Genomic DNA, 19,909 nt, shown 5'->3' on the forward strand with positions numbered 1-19,909 from the left:
CAGGAGCAGCGAAAGCGAACAGAGGCGAGGGGGGCATGCACACTACATCCTAGATAGCATCGTCGTAAAGAGGGGTGCAACTGGCGGGCAGGTGCAGGTGCATCGTCGTTGTAGGTACGCTTGCTCTATGCCGTGCACAACGCGGCGTACGCCTTATGGCGCGATCGCTCAATGCTCTCCTCTCCGCGATTCTTTGTCTACCATCTATACGATATATATATGAGTAGACTTTGAAAGTTCTTCGGGGTTTAAGATTAAATGTCCGTTTCCTTAAGCTATCTGTAGCGTACATCGAGTTCCTTACGGTTTCGTTGAAAGTTTGGCGGTACGTTATTTTCACCTATGTGGGATTCAATTTTTTTTTTTTTTTTTTTTAGAGAACCTAGTCTTATCAAGATGGAAATATTCGTTTTTAAAGTTGAAAGTTTTGTATGATTCTCGAGTCGCTGGAAAAATGACTTTTTAATTAATTACGGAGAAGCCGTTACTACGAAAAAGTACTAGAAGAATCTTTTTCTTTCTTTTTTTCTTTAAGGAAAATTTAGCCGTCGTCCCGTCGTTTTCGAATAAAAGTACGTACGTACTGTGAAGTATGCCATATCGGTAATTTCTGCGCCCAAAGTGCCGTATATTATAACGCGAAGTTGCGCCGCTCTGTCCATTTCTGAATTGTTTGTTAGTGCGCGCGCGTAGAAAGTACAGACAGCCAAGAAATTCCTTCCTAGACGGAGAATCTCGGACATGCGCGAAGAATATGATTTTCGAGTCTCGGCGTGCTTTGATCTCGAAGAATATTATCGCGCCACAAATACCTTAAGATGTTCTTTGATTTCGTTTGATACGTTATTCCAGTTTGTCAGGCGATACTGTTTTCTGTCTGGGATTTACGTACGAGCACGCATTTGAAATTCCTGGGGGGATGGTTAAGGATTGAATTTTGTTTCCTTATCTGATGTTCCTTGTCTTTTCATTACGGGCTACCTTATCGTAGGTTAGACTGGAGTTTTGGGGTGAATTTGTGAACGGTTCGAGGCTAGAAATTAGCCTAGAACGTTTCGATGGCGAGGGAATACTTAATTGCACGCAGATTATGCTTCTACGAAATCTTTAATCGTTACAATTTTATTCGAGAAAAAATCCATCATTTTGGAAAATTCATGTCAGGAGGAAGCACAAAACCTACGGCCATACATGACCAGACCATTGGCTTCATTTTCACACCAACCACCGCTCTATCTTATCAAACTTGCTTCGTTACGTTTCTTCCGTTTTCGATAAACGCAAATTATCCGTCAGGCTCGAACTTTATTCTCTTCGCTTCTACGAAACGAAGCTTTAAAACGAAACCTGTTCTCAAAACAGTAAATCGAACGATTTATGATTTATCAAGATTTACGAAGAAGGAAGAAAGAAAGGAGGAGGAGGAGGAAGAAGATGAAGAAGGAGAAGACGAAAAAGAAAAGGAATAAGAAGACGAAGAAACAGGAGAACGCGTTCTAGACGAAAGCAACGCTAGTTGCGGCGTCAAGAAACTTAGGATGGCGCGGTGCGATAAAAATCGTGTTTCCTTGGGGAACGCGGGGATATCTGCACAGCTGGATTTGCATGGCTATAAGCTCTTCCAACGACGTACCGCCGAAAGTCCATTAAGTATGTATGGCGTGCACGCACGGTAAGTCTCCCGTAACCCATAAGCACCTTTGTCTCAACGCGCACAGGCACACGCGGCCGCGTGCGTGTGCGTACAGCCACTCACGAACACGTGCGAGCCAACAAATTTGCATGCCGGCGCGCTGGTTACAAACGTACAAAGTATCGACGCTGTTCGTAGTCGTTTCGAGCCAGCTATTCGCTAGAGAGCTCTCCCGATCGTCCGACGTATCCTTAAATGGCATTGGCGAATTTGACACGCGATAGAAATAATAAATCACGAATATCGTTAAATCCTTTCCCGTAAAACGGGCTTATATCGTAGAATCAATGTATAATTTGCAAAGGAAAGGAACGTTTTTTAAAATTTATTCATCCTCTGATACGTAAAATTTAAGAAGATATTTAAGAGATGTACGAAGAGATGTCAAGTGAGGAAGTTAAAAAATCAAGATGTTTTACAAGATGACAAACGGAGCGATTTATTTGCATAAAATGCTAGAAGTTCACGATCAAGTCAGATTCATGAATTACTCACGATTCTGTTACTTATCAATTTCTGACTGTCATTCGTATCACGTGTACAGCGATACGCTATTTACGATCGTATGTTCCGATATGAAAATTAGGAAATTTCCAGAAAACGTAGTCGATCAGCTCGACTTCCAAACGATACGACTATCAGCTCGGACCAAACTGAAAAATTACGACGAATTACGATCTCCTACTTTTAAGAAGCAAACAAAATCTTGGCTGTAAAGAATTTTTGAAATCCTCTTCTATAAATAATCCTAAACGAATTCGTTGAAAAATCGGCACTGCCTTGTCGCGAAACACCACATCCAACAGAGGGAGCGATGGCACGGGTGCAAAGTGTATCAGCCACGATACGGAATTATTCATCGTGACGAGGGAACGTACGCGTCGTGGAACGTGTAATCGTCAGGAGGAGAAGGATTGTCCGGTTGTAAGGATCGAGAGAACGGAGAACGCCGGCACGGCTGCCGGAGAAGTCGAATTGAAAACCCACGTGCCACGGCGCAACGCTTGCTCCGTGGTTGGAATATCAATCGGACCACATTTGCAGGAACGACGCCTGTGGCTGGCTCGTTGCGAATGCCGTGTATGATCGAGCACGACGAGCTCTGCCAGTAAATGCCCGATGCCCCCTCGGATTCCGTGGATCGCGATGGAGTCGATCCTCAGGCCTCGCAGATTTATCTCCTGTCAGTACCAAGCGAATCGAAGACCTCCGTGATCGAAGAATTTTAGGTCGAATTCGAACCTTCTACAAATTTCTTCATCGAATATTTGCTTCACGCGAATCGCGTATTCGCCATGAGAATGTTTAAACAGCGAGGTCGCCTTTCTAAAAATTTGCCTCAGTTTGGTTTGTCCCGAAAGCCGAATTTACGCTGTCGCGATTTGGTTTCATACGGCGATGAAACGAAGCAGCATTCGCGTAAGTGAAACAGTGGCGAATTTCGGGTAATATTTGCTTCAGTTTGAGGGATTAGAAATTTTCTGGATCTGTGCGCAGCTTTTAGGGAGAAAGATTCGAAATTTGGCTTTTACTTGGATGGGAAATATGGAATGGGGGATTTCTTTTTACGAGAAAATTGGAGGTTCGTTGTGTCCGGGGGTTTTTATTTGTAGAGGATCGTTTAGTCTTTGTAGAGGATGGTTGGTTTGTTCGAATAACGAGATAACTCGCTGTTGAAAACCGTCAAGTATATTTAAAATGATAAATAAATTAATACAGACAATAATCGCTCGTGCTAACAAATTCGCTAAAGACAGTGTAAATCGCTAATTAAATCGCTGATAATTCGTTGATAACTAATAGATACTGAATTCCTTACGATCGCGTCCGTTTATTTATACTGGTCAGGGGAGAGCCGAAAAATTCGAATTCGTCTACGTTTGATGGACCTAACGATATTGCTACTCCGAGGCAAAACAACAACATGATTTGAATTGTCCTCTAGCTCATGTACCACTACATATTTATTGAAATTCATTTGAAATTTCACTTTTTTTTATGAAATCCACTCGCTACATATAAGTGGAAATAAAAATGAAATTATTAGACGAATTCGTAAATATATATCTGCTGTTTGCAGTAAAAACGTATCGTTAGGCTATGCCCACAATAGCGTGACACAGACCACTCAATCGCAAGGTACTTAATTTTGACACTATTGACTAACTTGACAACGCTGACACTATACATTCTACGCGATAAATACCACTGTCGATGCGTACTGTGTAAAACACATAGTAATCGCGTCGATTACCTACAATTACATGAAAGTATCTAACCTACCTTAATAGAAGATTAATCAACTTGCATAAAACATCTGTACAATCTCCCACGAACGAAAAGTAAATTCTCTAAGAATTTAGAGACCTAAAATACGTACAAGATACTCGCCCAAACGAAATCCTTTTATTTTATCGTTATTAAATGTAGCTTGAATAGAACCATTAAATACAGCTTCTTTTAATTCGTTTTCGATAATCGTAGTCGAAGGAGGCTGCGTTTCGTATCTTCCACTTTCTCATACGAAACCTTTCGAACATATACAAGTAGCACCCCGTACGCAGGAGAGCCGCGGGCCGTAATTACGTTACAAGTGGAACATGTGGACATTACGTTTCCTTTCGTGCGACTAATCGTATCTGATGTAATGGCTGTTAGCTGGTGAGCTGGTAATCGAAACAGGCCTATAGATCGAGGATGCATCTGCCTATCTGTGGCGATCGCGATTATCGATCGCTGTTGGGACACTCTTACGTTCTCAAACGAAAGCCTATTGAGATGTGCTGTCTCGGACAGACCGATTAATCTTCGAATAATTGCTTTGCCATCGAAGCATCGACTCTCATGGTAGAGCTTTTTTTTTTTTAATGAAATCGAGGATTTATTATCGCGGTTGTTTTAAACGTACGAACGCTTAAGGGGAATACTAGCTGGTTCGTTGCTCGATAAAAAAAAAAAGAAAATTAAATCGAGTACGCGAATGAGTTGAAGTTGAGTAGCATTATTTCTTACGTGGTATAACGCGCTACTTACGCGGTAACTTTGTCTAGACTGAGCTCTGTCTACCTCCGCATTCCTCGCGTTAACTTCTTGCACCATTAGGAACCATAGAGCCTCTGGAGAATACTTTTATAGCTGTCTAATTGCTTTTACTTTCCAGCCAATGTTCGTGACTAACTGCTGTCCAATGACAGTTGAGATATTTACAATTATACCGTGTATGATCTCAAAAAGTGAATAGGATAAACCTATTTGCGCGATATAGGACTCTTATTGCATATATGTATGTGTATACATTACGTTGATCTCTGCTTTATATTGTACATAGTAATTATAAGATTTTTATTACTCCCTCGTATATATTATTTTATACTTTCCCGCTATATTACCAAGCGTTATACTCGAAGAATATTACCAATTCAAACAGCTACGTCTAAAAAATAATTCGCGAATTTAAGGATGGAAAAGGTGCAGGTGCAAGAATGGTTATTTCGTTTCTATGTGGTTTTTTTTTCTTGTCACGGAACAAAATTCGATATCCAGCTCGATATCGAAGCCAAGTTATCCGCGATGGGCATTGCTTAATCGAATGGAAATGCAAATGGCTAATGACCTGCGACCCGGCTGACACTTGACCCGACTCGTTCAACATAAATTTGCATAGCTCGTGTTATTTGCGATCAGAGCTCAACCCCGGGCCTAACCGATATCGTACAGTCGACAGAAAAATAATTCTTTCGATACGATAAGCTTAATTGACTCGAAGCGACACACTTTTATTCGAAACAGTCGCTTGGACGACTTGGATTTTTGGTCCCGCCGGTTTCAGACGTTAAAACGAATTTATTGCCCCTTTTAGTTTCCCTTCTGAATTTTCTACGATGGAATTAAGGACGATTAAAGGCTGCCCGTGTAGACTGTGTTATAACGCGTTATATTGTTTTGAGTTTTGGGAATATTTTAGAGAGAAATACTCTGTTTCTAGTTTGTTAAATCATAATTTTTATACAATTTTTAATCGTCGCATTGGCAATCGTTCAGTGTTGTAAAAATATTAAATTCTATCACTCACGTTTCATCCATTTTTCTACTAAAAAAAAAAGCTCGGTTTATAGTTTGTCGTATGATAATATAAATTTTGGTCATCGTTTCAATTTATGGGTAACACTGAAACTTTTGAAACAGACCAGATTATTCGCAACTCAAGAGCAGAATAAATTCCAATGGACAACAAAAGAGAGAATTTTTCACCGACGAAAGGTCCCTTCTGAAACGTTCGCCATTCGCTAATTATCAGCGATAGAAAGTTCACTCTCGATCTGCTCCGGTTCCGTGCACTCTTTCACTTCGAAGACAAATTTAATAATCGTCCTCGGTGACTTGGTATTCTCTGGTGATCTGCATTTTTCCCTGGTAATCGTGCACGAAGCCGAAAAATCTTTTGTCACGGCGAAACGTACTGCTTTTAATTGCAAAGCGACTGTACTTCGTCATCGTGGTCGGCTCGATCGTTCGGATTTTATCGACGGAAACATTTTTTGAGGATCGTTTGAAATTCCTAGAAGATAAATACCTTACAGAATATTATTCGATATTTTTTGAATAGTTTAACGACTGGACCCGGTAATTCGTATCTTATGCAAAGTGATCACATTACGATGTGCAAACACGAGACAGAGTATTTTAAGTAATTCCTCATTTGAATAATGTTAAATGAATAATGTAGAAATAACAATCAGGCCCTATTTAAAAGAACGTCGTTTAAAACAACCTTCTTTATCTAGCTTATAATTTAGCAATGACGCAATGTAAATGTACAGAAGTTTCCAACAAACTTTAAGTTAGTTAGGTAGGTAGGTACGTGCCTACGCCAAATTTATTATTACACGTATATTAATTTCATTTATCTTATTGCAGAGATAACAGCCTTTGGTACAGCCAAAGATTGATACAAATGAACAGATAATTAAGAATTTGCAAAAGAAGCGGAATACATGGACGAGCGAATTGAAGTGTTTGCAGATACGATTGATACAACTACCAGAGGTATAGCTAGTCCTGTACAGAGACTTAAGGTTAAAAAGCTGGAGAAGTTCCGAGCAGTCTACGTAGCTTTTTACAGTTTTACAGTTTTACAGCTCACGTAACGTCAGCTACGAGTCTATGTTTCCGAGAGATGTTACGAGCGGATCGTATTGAAGAAATTAATTCCATCGTGTCGCGTTTTGTTATACATTAACTGCGATGATCGCAGAGAATAAAATCTTGCAAAAAAATATTAAATTCAAATTTTTCGATTAAATTAATCTCTGTCAAAGACAAACAAGCGTCTGAATGTCTCAGAGTGAGAAAGTCGAGAGCTTAAAAATTTAAGAGAAACTACGTTGCATTCCAATATATATTATAAAATAATTTCTCAGTGCCGAACAAACTAGGAAGCACTCGGTGAAACGTATCGCGGGCTGATAAAAGCGTTTCACGTAATTGACAGAGAAAGAGAATTGAGCGAACCAACGTCTGGTTGACGTCAAATTTTCCCGGAAACGCGTGCAACGCCTGGACCATATTTTCTTTCTCTCTCTCACTCTCCTCCCCCCTCTCTCTCTTTCTTCAAGCTGGAGAATTAAAAAACGATCGAGTTCCTTCGGCGTTCGCTTATGGGGTCGTAATTTTTTTCCCTTCTTCTCCACCACGTGGAACACGGCGAAGTAAGTTTGTAGATGAGTTTTAACGGACACGGGGCACGTGCTGGCAACGTCTTCTGGCTTATCCCTCTTTCCACGGCGACTCTGGAATATACTCAGCAGCCAAACAACTGCGGCAGCTGTCCTGAACAAACTACTAGCCTGTGTGTGCAGCTCGGTTCCAAAATCTTCCACTCTCTTATTTCGTTGCCACGTTACACGCATACGTGTACGACTCGAACAATTTTGTAAACTTTCGTTCTTTTTTTTTCTTCCTCTTTGTCTCGTTTCAAGTCTCGCTCGGATTGGTCAAGTTGTTTGAATACGAACTGACTCGACGTCAAGTGATTTGATTAACGAGGGAATAGATAGAAACTTGAAGATATTTCAAGTCAAGTAAATATAGAAGGTATACGTTGGTAAACTCTTGGTGTTGTTTGAATTCAAGTTCGTGCTCATACAAATCAAGTTACATCCATCGAGCGGTTTGAAATCAAATTAAAGCAGTAGATAGATAATATATAGAGAATTAATAATAAGTAATATACATAGAATCGATGAGTAATATAAGCAGAATTAATTGATAAGGAGCTTGCTTGACGACTGGCCTTGCATCGCAAGGATATCGAAGGCACCTAGCGAGAAGTGTAACATTCTGATGAGGACGAAAATGCTTATCAGCGACACGATCCACGGTATACGAGTTGAAACGGCGTGAAAAACGTCTAACTTGCCTCGATTCATCTTCACTAGTATGAACGAGACTTAATTGCGACTTAATTCGAATCGTCGCTGTTATATTCTCGTTTCTTGTTCCGTCGACTTCGCCTCATTAATATTATGTATTAATATGTATTAATGACTCGTGTATTAATATTATCCAGAAAAACGTCTTGATTTAATCCGATGGGAAATTCGTGACGATTAAGATGTCAGGTCACGTGAACAAAGCAAACAAAGGTAGCAATCACTGGAAGAAAACGCTTAGTCGTGCTCTGCACGCAAGAAAACGACTGTAATTCGTTTTTATATTCGCTCCTCTTTTTTTTCAGTCTAGCAGTTTTCGCGCTGGACGCTACACCGATCGTTCGTGCTTCTAATTGACACTTCCCTCTATCCGTTAATTAAGACATTAAAAACGGCACACAGGTGTCGTAACTGCGATTTCTTTGCGTTTGGAAAGTTGGACAGGATCATTTTCTCCGGATAAAATTGAGTCAGACGATTGGCAAATATAAAACTTACGAATAACGACACCTTAGCCCTTTCATAACTCTCGATGCAGCGTATACCACGATAAGTTATTAATTAAGTATGCGATAAATATACCTATTAGTTCTCGATAAAATTGCTCTTAAATTTCAGTTCGTGAAAAATACCAGAACGTTTTATCGATAAAACGCTTTTGCTCTGACGAAATAGAATGATTCGCAGATATATTATTTGCTCATCGTAATGTAATTATTTCACATAGTAAAACTATGTCAATAAACATTCTGCGTCGTTGAAGAATTAACGATCGACGAGGGAAAAATCGTTCTCTCGTCTAAAGCCTAAAACGATTTAACCCTAAGAGAATTAAAATTGTTGTATAAAATTTTTTACCGTGGAAATACCGCTTATTTTTAGAAAGATCCAGTTTCGTTATATTTGATATACTACTCAATTACTTTGCTTAATTTTCTCAGCTACCTACGCTTCGTTATCTAGCGAATTATTCGAGACAAAGAAGCAGGCCACGGTTAATCAAGTTGCAAACTGTCGATCGCGCTAATTAATGAGACGCACGGTGCACCGTTCCAGCGTCTATTTAGCGTGCACGTGACCCTCGTACACCTGTTGCTCGGCGGCCTCGTGGAAACGTGAAACGCGTCCAATAGGGGAACTCACCCTAATTATTCCACTTACCACTGGAAAGAACGTGAATTCGAGACGAACGAGGGTTGCTGTGGTAAAAATACACTAGAACGAAATACATATGTATTTTCCTCCCCACAGAACAGCCGCAAATCTCTAGAGGTGCAGAGAACGTTCCACGCTATTCGTTATAAAAATATCATGAACGTGTGTTCGATATTATTAGACTTTGTCCTTAGATAGAGAAGGATTTCGGCGGTAGAAATGTCACACTTTTTGTCGGTATTTTTTTTAAATAACAATTTGTCACTTTTGGTGAAAAAAACATAGAAAATTACTCATCTTCTTTTCGGAGTCCTGTTGTAATTTAACGCGTAAAAAGGAATAGTGCTTCGTATTTTAACCGATATTATGCGCTTCACATCGCATCGGGTCGTGACAACGAGAAGGAAAAGTTCAGTATGACCTTCGGCGATTATGGCACAGCACATAGCAATGACACGCTAATGACAACATAAGGATTACATCAATTTTGTGTCTACTCCAACGGAGGCAAAAATTTCGGAACAATTACGTTTATTAGTGAAAATTTATTTAATCAACGGGATAAAAGAACCTTCTTCGTTGTATGTTTATAATCACATGCGCCTTCTAACTTTATTAGAGCTCACAAAAAAGATACATATTTCTCGTTAACGAAAAGTCAGTAAATTAGTAAAAAAATTGTTTCGATATTGTTGCTAAATTAAATATGTATTTCTGTGTAATTGATGTTCTACTTCAAGTAGATTGCGACTCCGCCACTTGGAATCAGCGTGTTCGTTATATCAAGTTAGAAGGATTTTAGACGAGGAGAATTAAACGAAGAAAATAAAGGTCCGTGGTTGCAGAGATTGTGGTAAGATTCCGTAATTTCCCTGTACACATCCTGTGTCGTTAAGAATATACGACACAAGTTGTATAGTCTGCGGTTTCCCCGAAAGGGCTGACCAGGGCTATCCGGTAGCCAGATAAAACTTATCTATCTCGACGACGACGGTTTGTTTGCGCTTGGTACGTCGTCATTTTGTTGATAGTCTTTTCAGCCACGCCTCTCGTATGGTTAACCATCAAGAGGAACGATCGTCAGGTTTGGAAAACGAAGGAGATTGAACGAAGGATTCTTTCAAACGAGTTTGTAAATTGCCGTCTTGGGAATTCGTCGTGGAACCAGAAGAGAATCATGGTATTGTATATGTAATTCTTCGCGGATCGTACTATTTCATTTTTTAAATCCTGTAGATGATAGAGATTAAACAAATTTATTCGTACGGATATTTCAAACGTGTTTGTTTTGAAATATTGTATTTTCTCGATTTCGTTCTCTGCCAGGTATGTGATTAGCGTTCAACTTCTGTAAAAGCATGTGATTCATTTTCATAATTCCAGTTATCGCCAGGAGTTGCTGCGAATAACGATGAATGTTAAGATAAATTACGAAAAACATAATGTTTATAATATCACACTAGATTTCTGTACTATTTGTAACAGGAAAAACAGTCCATTTAATTCAATTCTGCAAACTTTATCACGGAAGATTGCCATATTTGTAAAACTGTAACCACGTACTATCTAGTTTCAAGAAAGATTGTACGTTTATTACAATCCCAGTTGTATGATTAGCGTTCCACTTCTCTAAAAGCAAATTTATTTACTTCCATAATTTTAGCTATTGCCGGACGATGGTAATTGCACGATTATAAATTGCAAAAGATATAACGTTTATAATACCAACGCGTTTCTCTACTATTTCCAACATCTCATTTTCCATTCATTCGTAACATTTCGATTTTAATTCCATTCTATCGACTTTCGCTTTGCAAATCTTTGAAAAACCACGTGTTCTTCCATTTAAGGGACACTGTACGGTAAGTAGAATTCTGATCACACGATCAGCGTGCAATTTCTCTAAAATCGAACGATTCGTTTCCATAATCCCAAGAGACGATACCAACAATAGTAAATTCTACGACAAATTGCAAGAATTCCAACGTTTACGACACCATCGCATTTCTCTACCGCTTGTAATACCCTGTTTTCCATTGATCTGTAACGTTTCGATTTCCAGAGCGAGTTTTATTACAATACGCCCGAAATTATCCTCCAATTGAATTCTACAAACCTTTTTCATGGAAGTTTGCCATCTTTGTGAAACCGTAGCCACGTGTTATCTCGTTTAAAAGAGATTGTACGGTGGTCTGCGTCGGAACGAACCGAAAGCCAGGACCACGATATAATCCTGTGGGTAACGCGAGAGATAAAAAAAAGCAGCGCGGCACGAAGGGGCAGCCCTTGGTCCGAATCGCGGCTCGATAATGACGACCATGTTAACGAGCACTCTGGCGACATTGTTGATTATCGCGAAACCGCGTGTCTCGGCACGATAAGAACGGACAACGAGCGTGTTACGCTTAATAATTAACGTCTAATCGGCGAAAGTACGAATCCTTATGGCGTGTTATTAATGTCGCTAATGATCGGTGTCGTGCTAGTTAAATCAGTTAAATGGACGCAACTACTGGCGGAAATGCGGGAAACACTGTGATTTGCTAGTCAGGATAACGACTGTGGGACAGCATCCCGATAGGTCTATCTATGGGATGAATCTATGGGAAAATCTGTAGATCTTTAAATTCAGCAAAGAAATTAATAGAGTTCGCACATTCGGATGTTCTGATATTCTAAGGAAATTCTTTTGGTGTAGTAAAATTTTCATGAAAATCTTCGGCATCTATATAATTATCAAGCTGCAAAATTCATTCAAATTAATTTAAACAAAGGCGTAAATGTTATTCTATTTAAAACTCTATTCGATATATAGGTATATATAAAGGAAGCCTTAGAATTTTTTATAATTTTATAGGAAATAAATTTCCTATCGAAAGGAATCATTTGATTTGTATCTGGCAAAGAAGGTCTCGTTTCTCGCGATTGTACTTTGTTTGACGATTCTTAGGCGAACTTTGTCCGATACGCGTTGAAAAGCAGAATCATCCGTACGCAACTATTTCCTACGATCCCTCGGTTCGTTCATTCTCCATCTCATTGATAACGCAGAACTGGAAAATCTGTTTCTCTGGATTAACCAACGTCTCACCCGTTTCTTTCTAGCCTTTAATTTTTTATCTTTTTACGATCAACGTACCTCCTATTAACGATAATAGAACTGCAGTTGGGAAATGATCGGACATTTTGAAACGCGTGTTTCAACGTTGGTATCGCACCACGAACTGAAAAGAATCGCTAATGCGCAGGTAAACTGAAACTGATGCAAATTTTATGAAGCCTAACTGTCGATGCACGCATCGCAACATATTTCAGCGCGTAGAGCGGCCTTTTAATATCCTTAAAACGAGATTCCACGGCCTATTTCTATGCGTGAAAATCGCCCTAATACCAATCCTCGCGAGCCATCGTTATTCAATTCGTCGAATTCCACGAAGTTAACCGTGCAGAAAGATCACCAGAGGGAGGAAAGTACGGGCAACAAGTGGCAGCGGCATTGTTAACCGCGGCGATTATCAAGAAACCGCGTGTTTCACCGAGATATCGTGTCCTGACGGCGTGCGTCCCGTGATAACGTGCATGCACACCATGCCAACTTCCTGAGACGCTCCGATACGTCATCGAGCGACAAATTCCAGCCACGAGTATGCGTCCGTGTGTGAACGAAGCTGAAACACAGACTCCTGAAACTCTGGTACTTGCGTCCACGACGCGTTGCGACGTATGGACCAATTATCGTAGCCATGTTGATTAGCCGGTTGGCTACTCTCTTCAAGCCCACTGGCAGATAAAACGGCCGATTACGCTGAATCGTTTATCGTTTCGCTGCGTTCGCTCTAAGAGCTTCGTTACCGTGGCTTTTCCACGAGAAAACTCGCCAGGCTATCGAATATTAAATGGTTCGCCAATTAGCAGCCACAAAGGGACGCCGTGCTCGAGATAAGAGCCACAGAATGACCAGCATTACGAACTTAATTATACGCATGTGTACCGTGAGAAATCATCGTTTGAACGTATCGATAGGCGAACAGGCCAGGTACGAATTTATGGATTTTCAAATGGAAGATATCTCGTGTATTATATATTTCTCGTGAAAAATTCCTGTATCGAAATAAATAATCATTTGTTCTATTATAAAGCAGTAATTTTATTTATCTCGATATAAATTATTATTCTTAATGCAAGTTTTTATTTTCTTACCGCGTATGTAGTTGGGTAGTTTGTATAGTTTGCAATGGAGATCTAAATTTGGACAGGATCGATAAGCAATAGAACGACGGATCGATCGATCCAGAATTGGTTCGAACGATCGATTTTATTGACCGACTTTGACGCAGTCGAACGGAGATTATTAATAGAAAGCTGCTCGACGAATGATATATTGTTCTATGATTTCATACGCAGGTATGTCGCTCGTGGCGAAAATCTCCCGTCACTCGTTTTTATTCCACACTCTGTCCAACTCTTTTCCTCCTTCCTTCTTATAGTTTCTAGCTCCCTCAAACTCAAAATCATACGAGTACTTGTATCAAAATAAATTCTAGCCAGCGCTGTTGTACGCTTAGAATTTTTATATTTCCATTTTATCTTTCGTCGTAACAAGTGTCTAAAACGTGCAAAAATTATATCGTTAGACGTCTATGAGACACATTCTTTCTACAATTTTATTTTATTTCTCTGTAAACGAATACTAAAAATTTACGACGATAATTTTCTTGCTGCGAAAAGCAGCATCGAGTCGAAAACGATTCGAAAGAATGTGAGAGGGTTAAACAAGGGCTACCAGTTTCTCGAAATGATCGATCGAAATGTGCATTGGTATCACGGCAATTGGTATCGAAACGGACCATTACTTTCTCATTTCGCGGCGTTATTAATTCACGAGGTCGCCGCCGGTTTTCGTCTCGACTGGCTGTAATCTACCACAGGGAAATTACACGCGGAATATTTTTCAAAGTCCCTCTCCGCCGGTTGCACTCCGTGAATCACGATAAAACAACGATACGTACGTACAGGCCCCGTTTCTTTCTCCCTTCTTTCTTGCCACAGTTCTCGTTATCCGCGACCGATCGCACGCGTTCGTGATCGAAACGAGATCACGACCAATCGGATCGTTCGCCACGACGCAAATTGCCTCGACCGAAACCGCAATTAGCGCAAAATGTTTCGTGTACTGTTAAACGAACAACCGACTGTAATATCGTTAGGTGGAGAAACGAATTTTTATTAACGACTCAACGATTGTTTTATGGGTGAAAGGACAAACAGGCATAAAATGACTTACGAATCGACGAATATTTTTATATATCGAATCACTTGCGATATTTAGAAAGAAAGAAAAAAACGTATATTTCCAGAGAAATGTAGCTACGCGTTTCTCTGTACTTGAGACAATAGGAAATTCCTTTTTCAGCGACCGATTCGAAAATATAATTTATAGAAACATTCGTCAAGATCAGTTAAGAAGTTGATCATTTTCTATTTCTGTACACATCTGGTCTCCAAATGTTCATAATAATTCAAATCGTTATGCCTCTGCACATGGAAAAATTTATTCGTAACGATATTCATCGTAGCTTTGAAATCATCTCAAATTGAAAATGTTCATGAAACCAAACTAATCGAAGATAAATTCCGTTCATATCTCAATCGATATCTATCCGAATCCTCTCAAGAAACTAAGACCCATACGAAAATGAAGTAAATAACTGAGAGATTAGACGCGAGATTTGATTTCACTTCGTTTGGAAGCGTAGAAAAGTTCGAACTCGATCTGCTATAAACGAAGATACGAATAGATAAAAATACATGACTCGTGTGACTCGGTACAACTTCAAAGGCGAGTCGATGGAAAGGAGGAGCGAGATCCACTCGAATCCGTCTTCGGTTCTCGGTGATATCTACATGAACAAAACGGATCAAGCCATTCGCTGGAACCGGTTGCCAGGAAGCAGCAGCATCGCCGGATAGCTTCTTCGCTCGAGATATCCCCTACTTAGAGGCGAAGCAGCCTCGACTTGCGTTCGCGAACGAGCACGCGTGTACAACGGGTGTAATCCACCCGTGAGATTTATCATTAAGCCGCGCGTTTCAGTAGATGTACATCGAGTACAAGTTTCGAGTAGAAGATAACCGTGTACGCATCGCTATTGCGCTTAAATGCAACGTAAAAAGTATTATAATTCGATCTCGGTTACATCGTTTTTGTCGATAATTCTTTCAGAGACATAAGATCAACGTTAACCTTACCAGGCCCGGTCACGAAGACCGGTTTCGATATTTAATTAAAAATTGTACATTCCTTGTTATTTTCTACGTTCGTCTAACTTTATGTAAATTCTTCTGTTATCCGATTAATCGATTTCTCGATTTTTCTTGATAGAAGAATTTACATAAAGTTGGACGAACAAAAGAAGTAACGACGAACGCGTAATTTTAAATTAAATATTGAAACCGGTCATTTGTCCGGGCCTGGTAAGGTTAGTGTTAAAGAGGTGATTTATATGGCAGATCGATGTTATCGATTTAGGATCAGAATTGTACTTTTCATGCTGTTAAGGAGTGCTAATATATTACGTTGCTGGATGTTAACGTTGGATAACGTTTGGTCCAAGAAGCACTGCAAAAGATATAAAACGCAATGCCTTAAACATTGGCATTAAAATTCCAATTACGTATCTATCTTGTTTCGCGTTAATCAAAATCTTTTCAGATAGACGTAAGTGAAAAATAAAAGACAATTATCTTTCCCCGATCTCAATAAATCTATCTCCGAAGAGATTAATGAACGTGTACGATGCAAACTCAACGAGTCAGTTTCTAATCAAAGAGTAAAACGCTGAATTACATATTTAATTAAACATTCTGATAACAAAATTGAAAAATTCATGCGCTGCCTGAAATACTCGACTTCGTGTCCGAGATTAAATTTTGTATCGAGTTTCTGTGACGAAACGTAAAGAAATCTTGTTAATTGGAAGCCGCTATTTCCCCAATATCTAGTTGCAAAAGAGAAATGGCCCGTGCTCGCAGAGCAAGAGGAAGCGTGTCAGGGTCAAGGGTCGGCCACTTCTGGAACAAGACTCCCTTCTCCACGAAAGAGAGTCCCTCCAACTGCAGGAAGTGCATATGCGACCGGGATGCAGGTTGCACTGCTACGGTCTCCACATCTGTTACAATCTGTCCGAGCCTAAGTCACGTTCGCGCGCCTAACTATTCGTCACGTTAATCCGTCGCGAGTCTGAATGATTACGAGACGACTGGCCTGACTGTCAGGGTTAACTTTCAACGGGGAGAAGCGTGCCACGAAGCTTTACTGCGAATCGACGAGTCTTGGTTAGACTTTCTTCATTCATAAATTTAGTAACCGCGTAATTCTTGAATTCATCGTTTTTAAATCGTAGATAAATACGTATATTGAAAGTAGCAAAGTCCATTTTTGTTTCTATGTATACAGTTTAAAGATAATCTATAGACATTGAGGTTTATCGGCACCTAGATACCGTCGCGCGATAATTTGTCAAGTAAAATTTCGAAAATCTTATTAACGATATTAATTCCACCGACTTTACTGTTAATCGACGAATCAAACGAATTACATTCTTCACTTTTAAATTGTAGATAAAATGTACGTAGACTAACTAACTAGGTTTTCTCGCACAATAATTTGCCGAATAACAGTTTGTAACATTTCGTCAACGAAACTAGATGAACAAAGTATCGCGTGGTATTGCGTTGACAGCATAAAAAGAAATATCGATCATCGACGATATTTCCAAAAGAAAATATAATATTGCGTTGCAAAGATACATAATAACATAATAAATTAATAACATCAGCGCATCGCATGTACTACATTAACCAAAATAGAAAGAGAAAAAAGGAAAGATGATATATACATAAAAATGATAAAATTCTCAAAGTAAAACATAGTACACTACGTCCCGAAAATCCTGAAAAGAAAAAAAAATACTCCGTATCGCAAAAAAAGTCGTAGTACTACCTCGGTACGTAATGGTAGCAAAAACAGGTAAAAAATATCTTTCTTAACCGCAGGAATGGAAAAGAAGCCATAAACGCGAAAAGTTGCAGGCTGAAAGAAGGACGTGGACGATCGCGTTTGCTCGGTTCCATACCTCTGGGCCTGGCGAAGGACTTCATGGCCTTGATTCCCATTCCGGCATAAGCGTCGCCGCCGTAGTCAACGTACATGAGTGCTGTCCTCGCGTGCTCACTGTACATACACGAATTCCCGGATCACTGTCATTCACTTTGCGTCTTTTGTATTTCCCTGTGGCGTGTATCGCGCGCGAACGCGCCTCTATTACATCACTTGGATGGAAAGTAACACAACAAGTAGGGGGTTGAACTGAACTCGTCTCGGTTGTGGTACGATCGCCGGTTCCATCGAGGCAAACGTTCGTTGCTCGTCGATCGAACGATCGAACTTCGATCGGTCACGGCATCGCGAACAATAATTGCGAAAAGGGAGTCGATGACGGAATCGAAAATTCTCTTTTAGCCCATGCTAGATCCTCAAGGTGTCGGCGGTTCGAGTGGTCGATGACGCGAGCTGTCAATGGAGCATCAGTGGTCTGACAGAAGCGGAGCTTGCCGTTAAGAACTTCTCTTACACTATTCTACACACTATTTCGAAATGCTGGTTCGCGAATGAAAACTTTCATCGAATTTCCAAACAACGATCAACGTTTAAAAATGATCGTTCTCGAGTATCGTCCGGTGCTGTGTGACGGAGCAGAGTCGAGAGAAAGTCTTCGCGATCAGAAAATCTTCGACTTGCTGTAAACTTTAGACGTTATCGAACATTGTCGATAAGCAAAGGCACGGTTTCGAGAAGAACGAGACGGCGAGCCATGGCAGGTCTCTCTGTAAAGACGGCAGGTGAGCAGCTCGGCGAAGAAACTGGTCGAACTCGGCTACGACTGGCAGGAACGACGAAGAGAAACACACGAGGCGACTCCTCGCGTCTTGCAAGCCGGTCCGCGCGTAGTGTCCAGCATGTGTTTGCTATCAATTCATAACCGCGACCCACCGGGCTATTTCCGAATACCTGCTTGCGCAACCATGACTGGTGAAAGAAGAGGGGGGGACACCGGAGCGGAAGCAGAGGAGGCTCGATCGCGGGGACCTGGCTCCGAAAATACGCGAGGAGAGCTTCCAGTTCGCGACGTCCTCGCGAGTCGTGCCACGATTTTTCGATCCTTGGAATCGGGCCGTAGCTCGTTTCGATCCGCTCTCTCACTGGCGCCTTGCCGATCGTGCGCACACACGTGGAACTCGACGAAGACACACAAACGAACGAAACGACAAACGACGATATACGTATGGTAACATAGAAGAACACCACTGTGATCGGATATAATACGAGAGTCCCTCGAGAGTGAAGATATTTTTCGGATGATCTAGATGGAAGATCGGGCGCGATCTTGGTGGTGGAAGAGCGGTTCGTTGGTTCGTCAGGCCGAAGCGCCACCGTCGAGCACGTACGACCGCGTTCCGCAGGTAAGTGCGTACGCAAGGAGAGAGAGACGCAGGGCAGGAACCCAGAAGAAGAAGAGGTAGCGTAGAAGAGAGAGGAGGTAGAGGAAGAAGTTCGAGCGAGCGAGTCAGCTGGACGAAGAGGACATGGAAGAAGAGGTGGAGGAGAATGAGGAGAAGGAGGAAAAGGAGGAGGATAGGATCGTGTATGGTGGAGGGAAGAACAGAAGAGGCGAAGAGACACGGTCGTGAGGGCAGAGAGGGGATCGAGAGAGTTTATTCGAGGCAACGGGCCGTGGGGGACGTGGCGGCGGAGCCGACGGCGGAGGTGGACAAGCACCGTGGGTTATTCCTTGTCCTTCGGCCCGTTGAATCGCGTAGATTCGCTCGTTGGCTGGCTGACGAGATAACGGAGATCGTTGCGGGTCTGCGTGTACCGAGCCAAATATGACTTCGAGAGGGGAAAAGGACAGAGAAAATGGATATACGTATAGCAAATTGGATACGATCGCTGCCGTTGCGTTTATACAGACGGCAGCGGATCGTGCGATCCAGGTTTTTGGAAATTTGCAAAACTTTGGAAACACCGCGTATTAAAACGAATGACGCAAATCGGAAAACTTACTGAGAAAAGCGAATTTGTCCGAAGAAACGGGTCACAAGCGACAAAGAAAAGCAAACACGAGGATTCACGAGCAAAACGCCAAGGTAACGATATACCGAGGAAACACACGATCGGTAGAGACAAAGAAGAGACGATCGGCCGATAGAGAGAACGAGCGCGCGAAGAAGAGAAAAAGAGAGAGGAGAGACGGTCTCTCCCGGTGTCGGGTCCCCACCAATCCCGGTGCACGCTGGCTTAGCCTCACTCCTCGCTTAGTTTTATGAATGAATACTCTCCCGTCGACGCGACGCGGCAAACTCACACTGGCGTCGGCGCACACGACCACCCGCTTCCCGTCTCGTTCCTACCACCACGATTCTCCCACTCCCAACCTTTTTCTTTCCTTCTTTATACTACCTTCGCCATCTTCCTCAATTACACGCTACTCTATCCTTCTTCCTCTACCTACGTACCTTCGTCTCCCTTTGAATCTCTTTTTCTCCAATACTTCCATCCTCCTCTCTTACG

General features: G+C 41.2%; 1 protein-coding gene across 5 annotated transcripts in view; it reads right to left on the bottom strand.

The window, feature by feature from the left end:
• LOC132909361 (ETS-like protein pointed) overlaps positions 1–19,909 on the bottom strand; it is a 144,185-nt gene that overhangs the window by 42,574 nt on the left and 81,702 nt on the right. Inside the window, exon 1 of one of the 5 annotated variants that reach the window (XM_060964153.1) lies at positions 17,415–19,683. The exons of the other annotated variants lie outside the window; for them this stretch is intronic. Within the exon in view, the coding sequence (XP_060820136.1) occupies positions 17,415–17,520 (106 nt within the window). The 5' untranslated portion in view covers positions 17,521–19,683. Of the gene's footprint in view, positions 1–17,414; positions 19,684–19,909 lie in introns of those variants that run through there. 5 annotated transcript variants of the gene reach the window in all.

This window comes from Bombus pascuorum, chromosome 7 (genome assembly GCF_905332965.1).
Source record: "Bombus pascuorum chromosome 7, iyBomPasc1.1, whole genome shotgun sequence".
Classification (NCBI taxonomy): Eukaryota; Metazoa; Arthropoda; class Insecta; order Hymenoptera; family Apidae; genus Bombus; species Bombus pascuorum.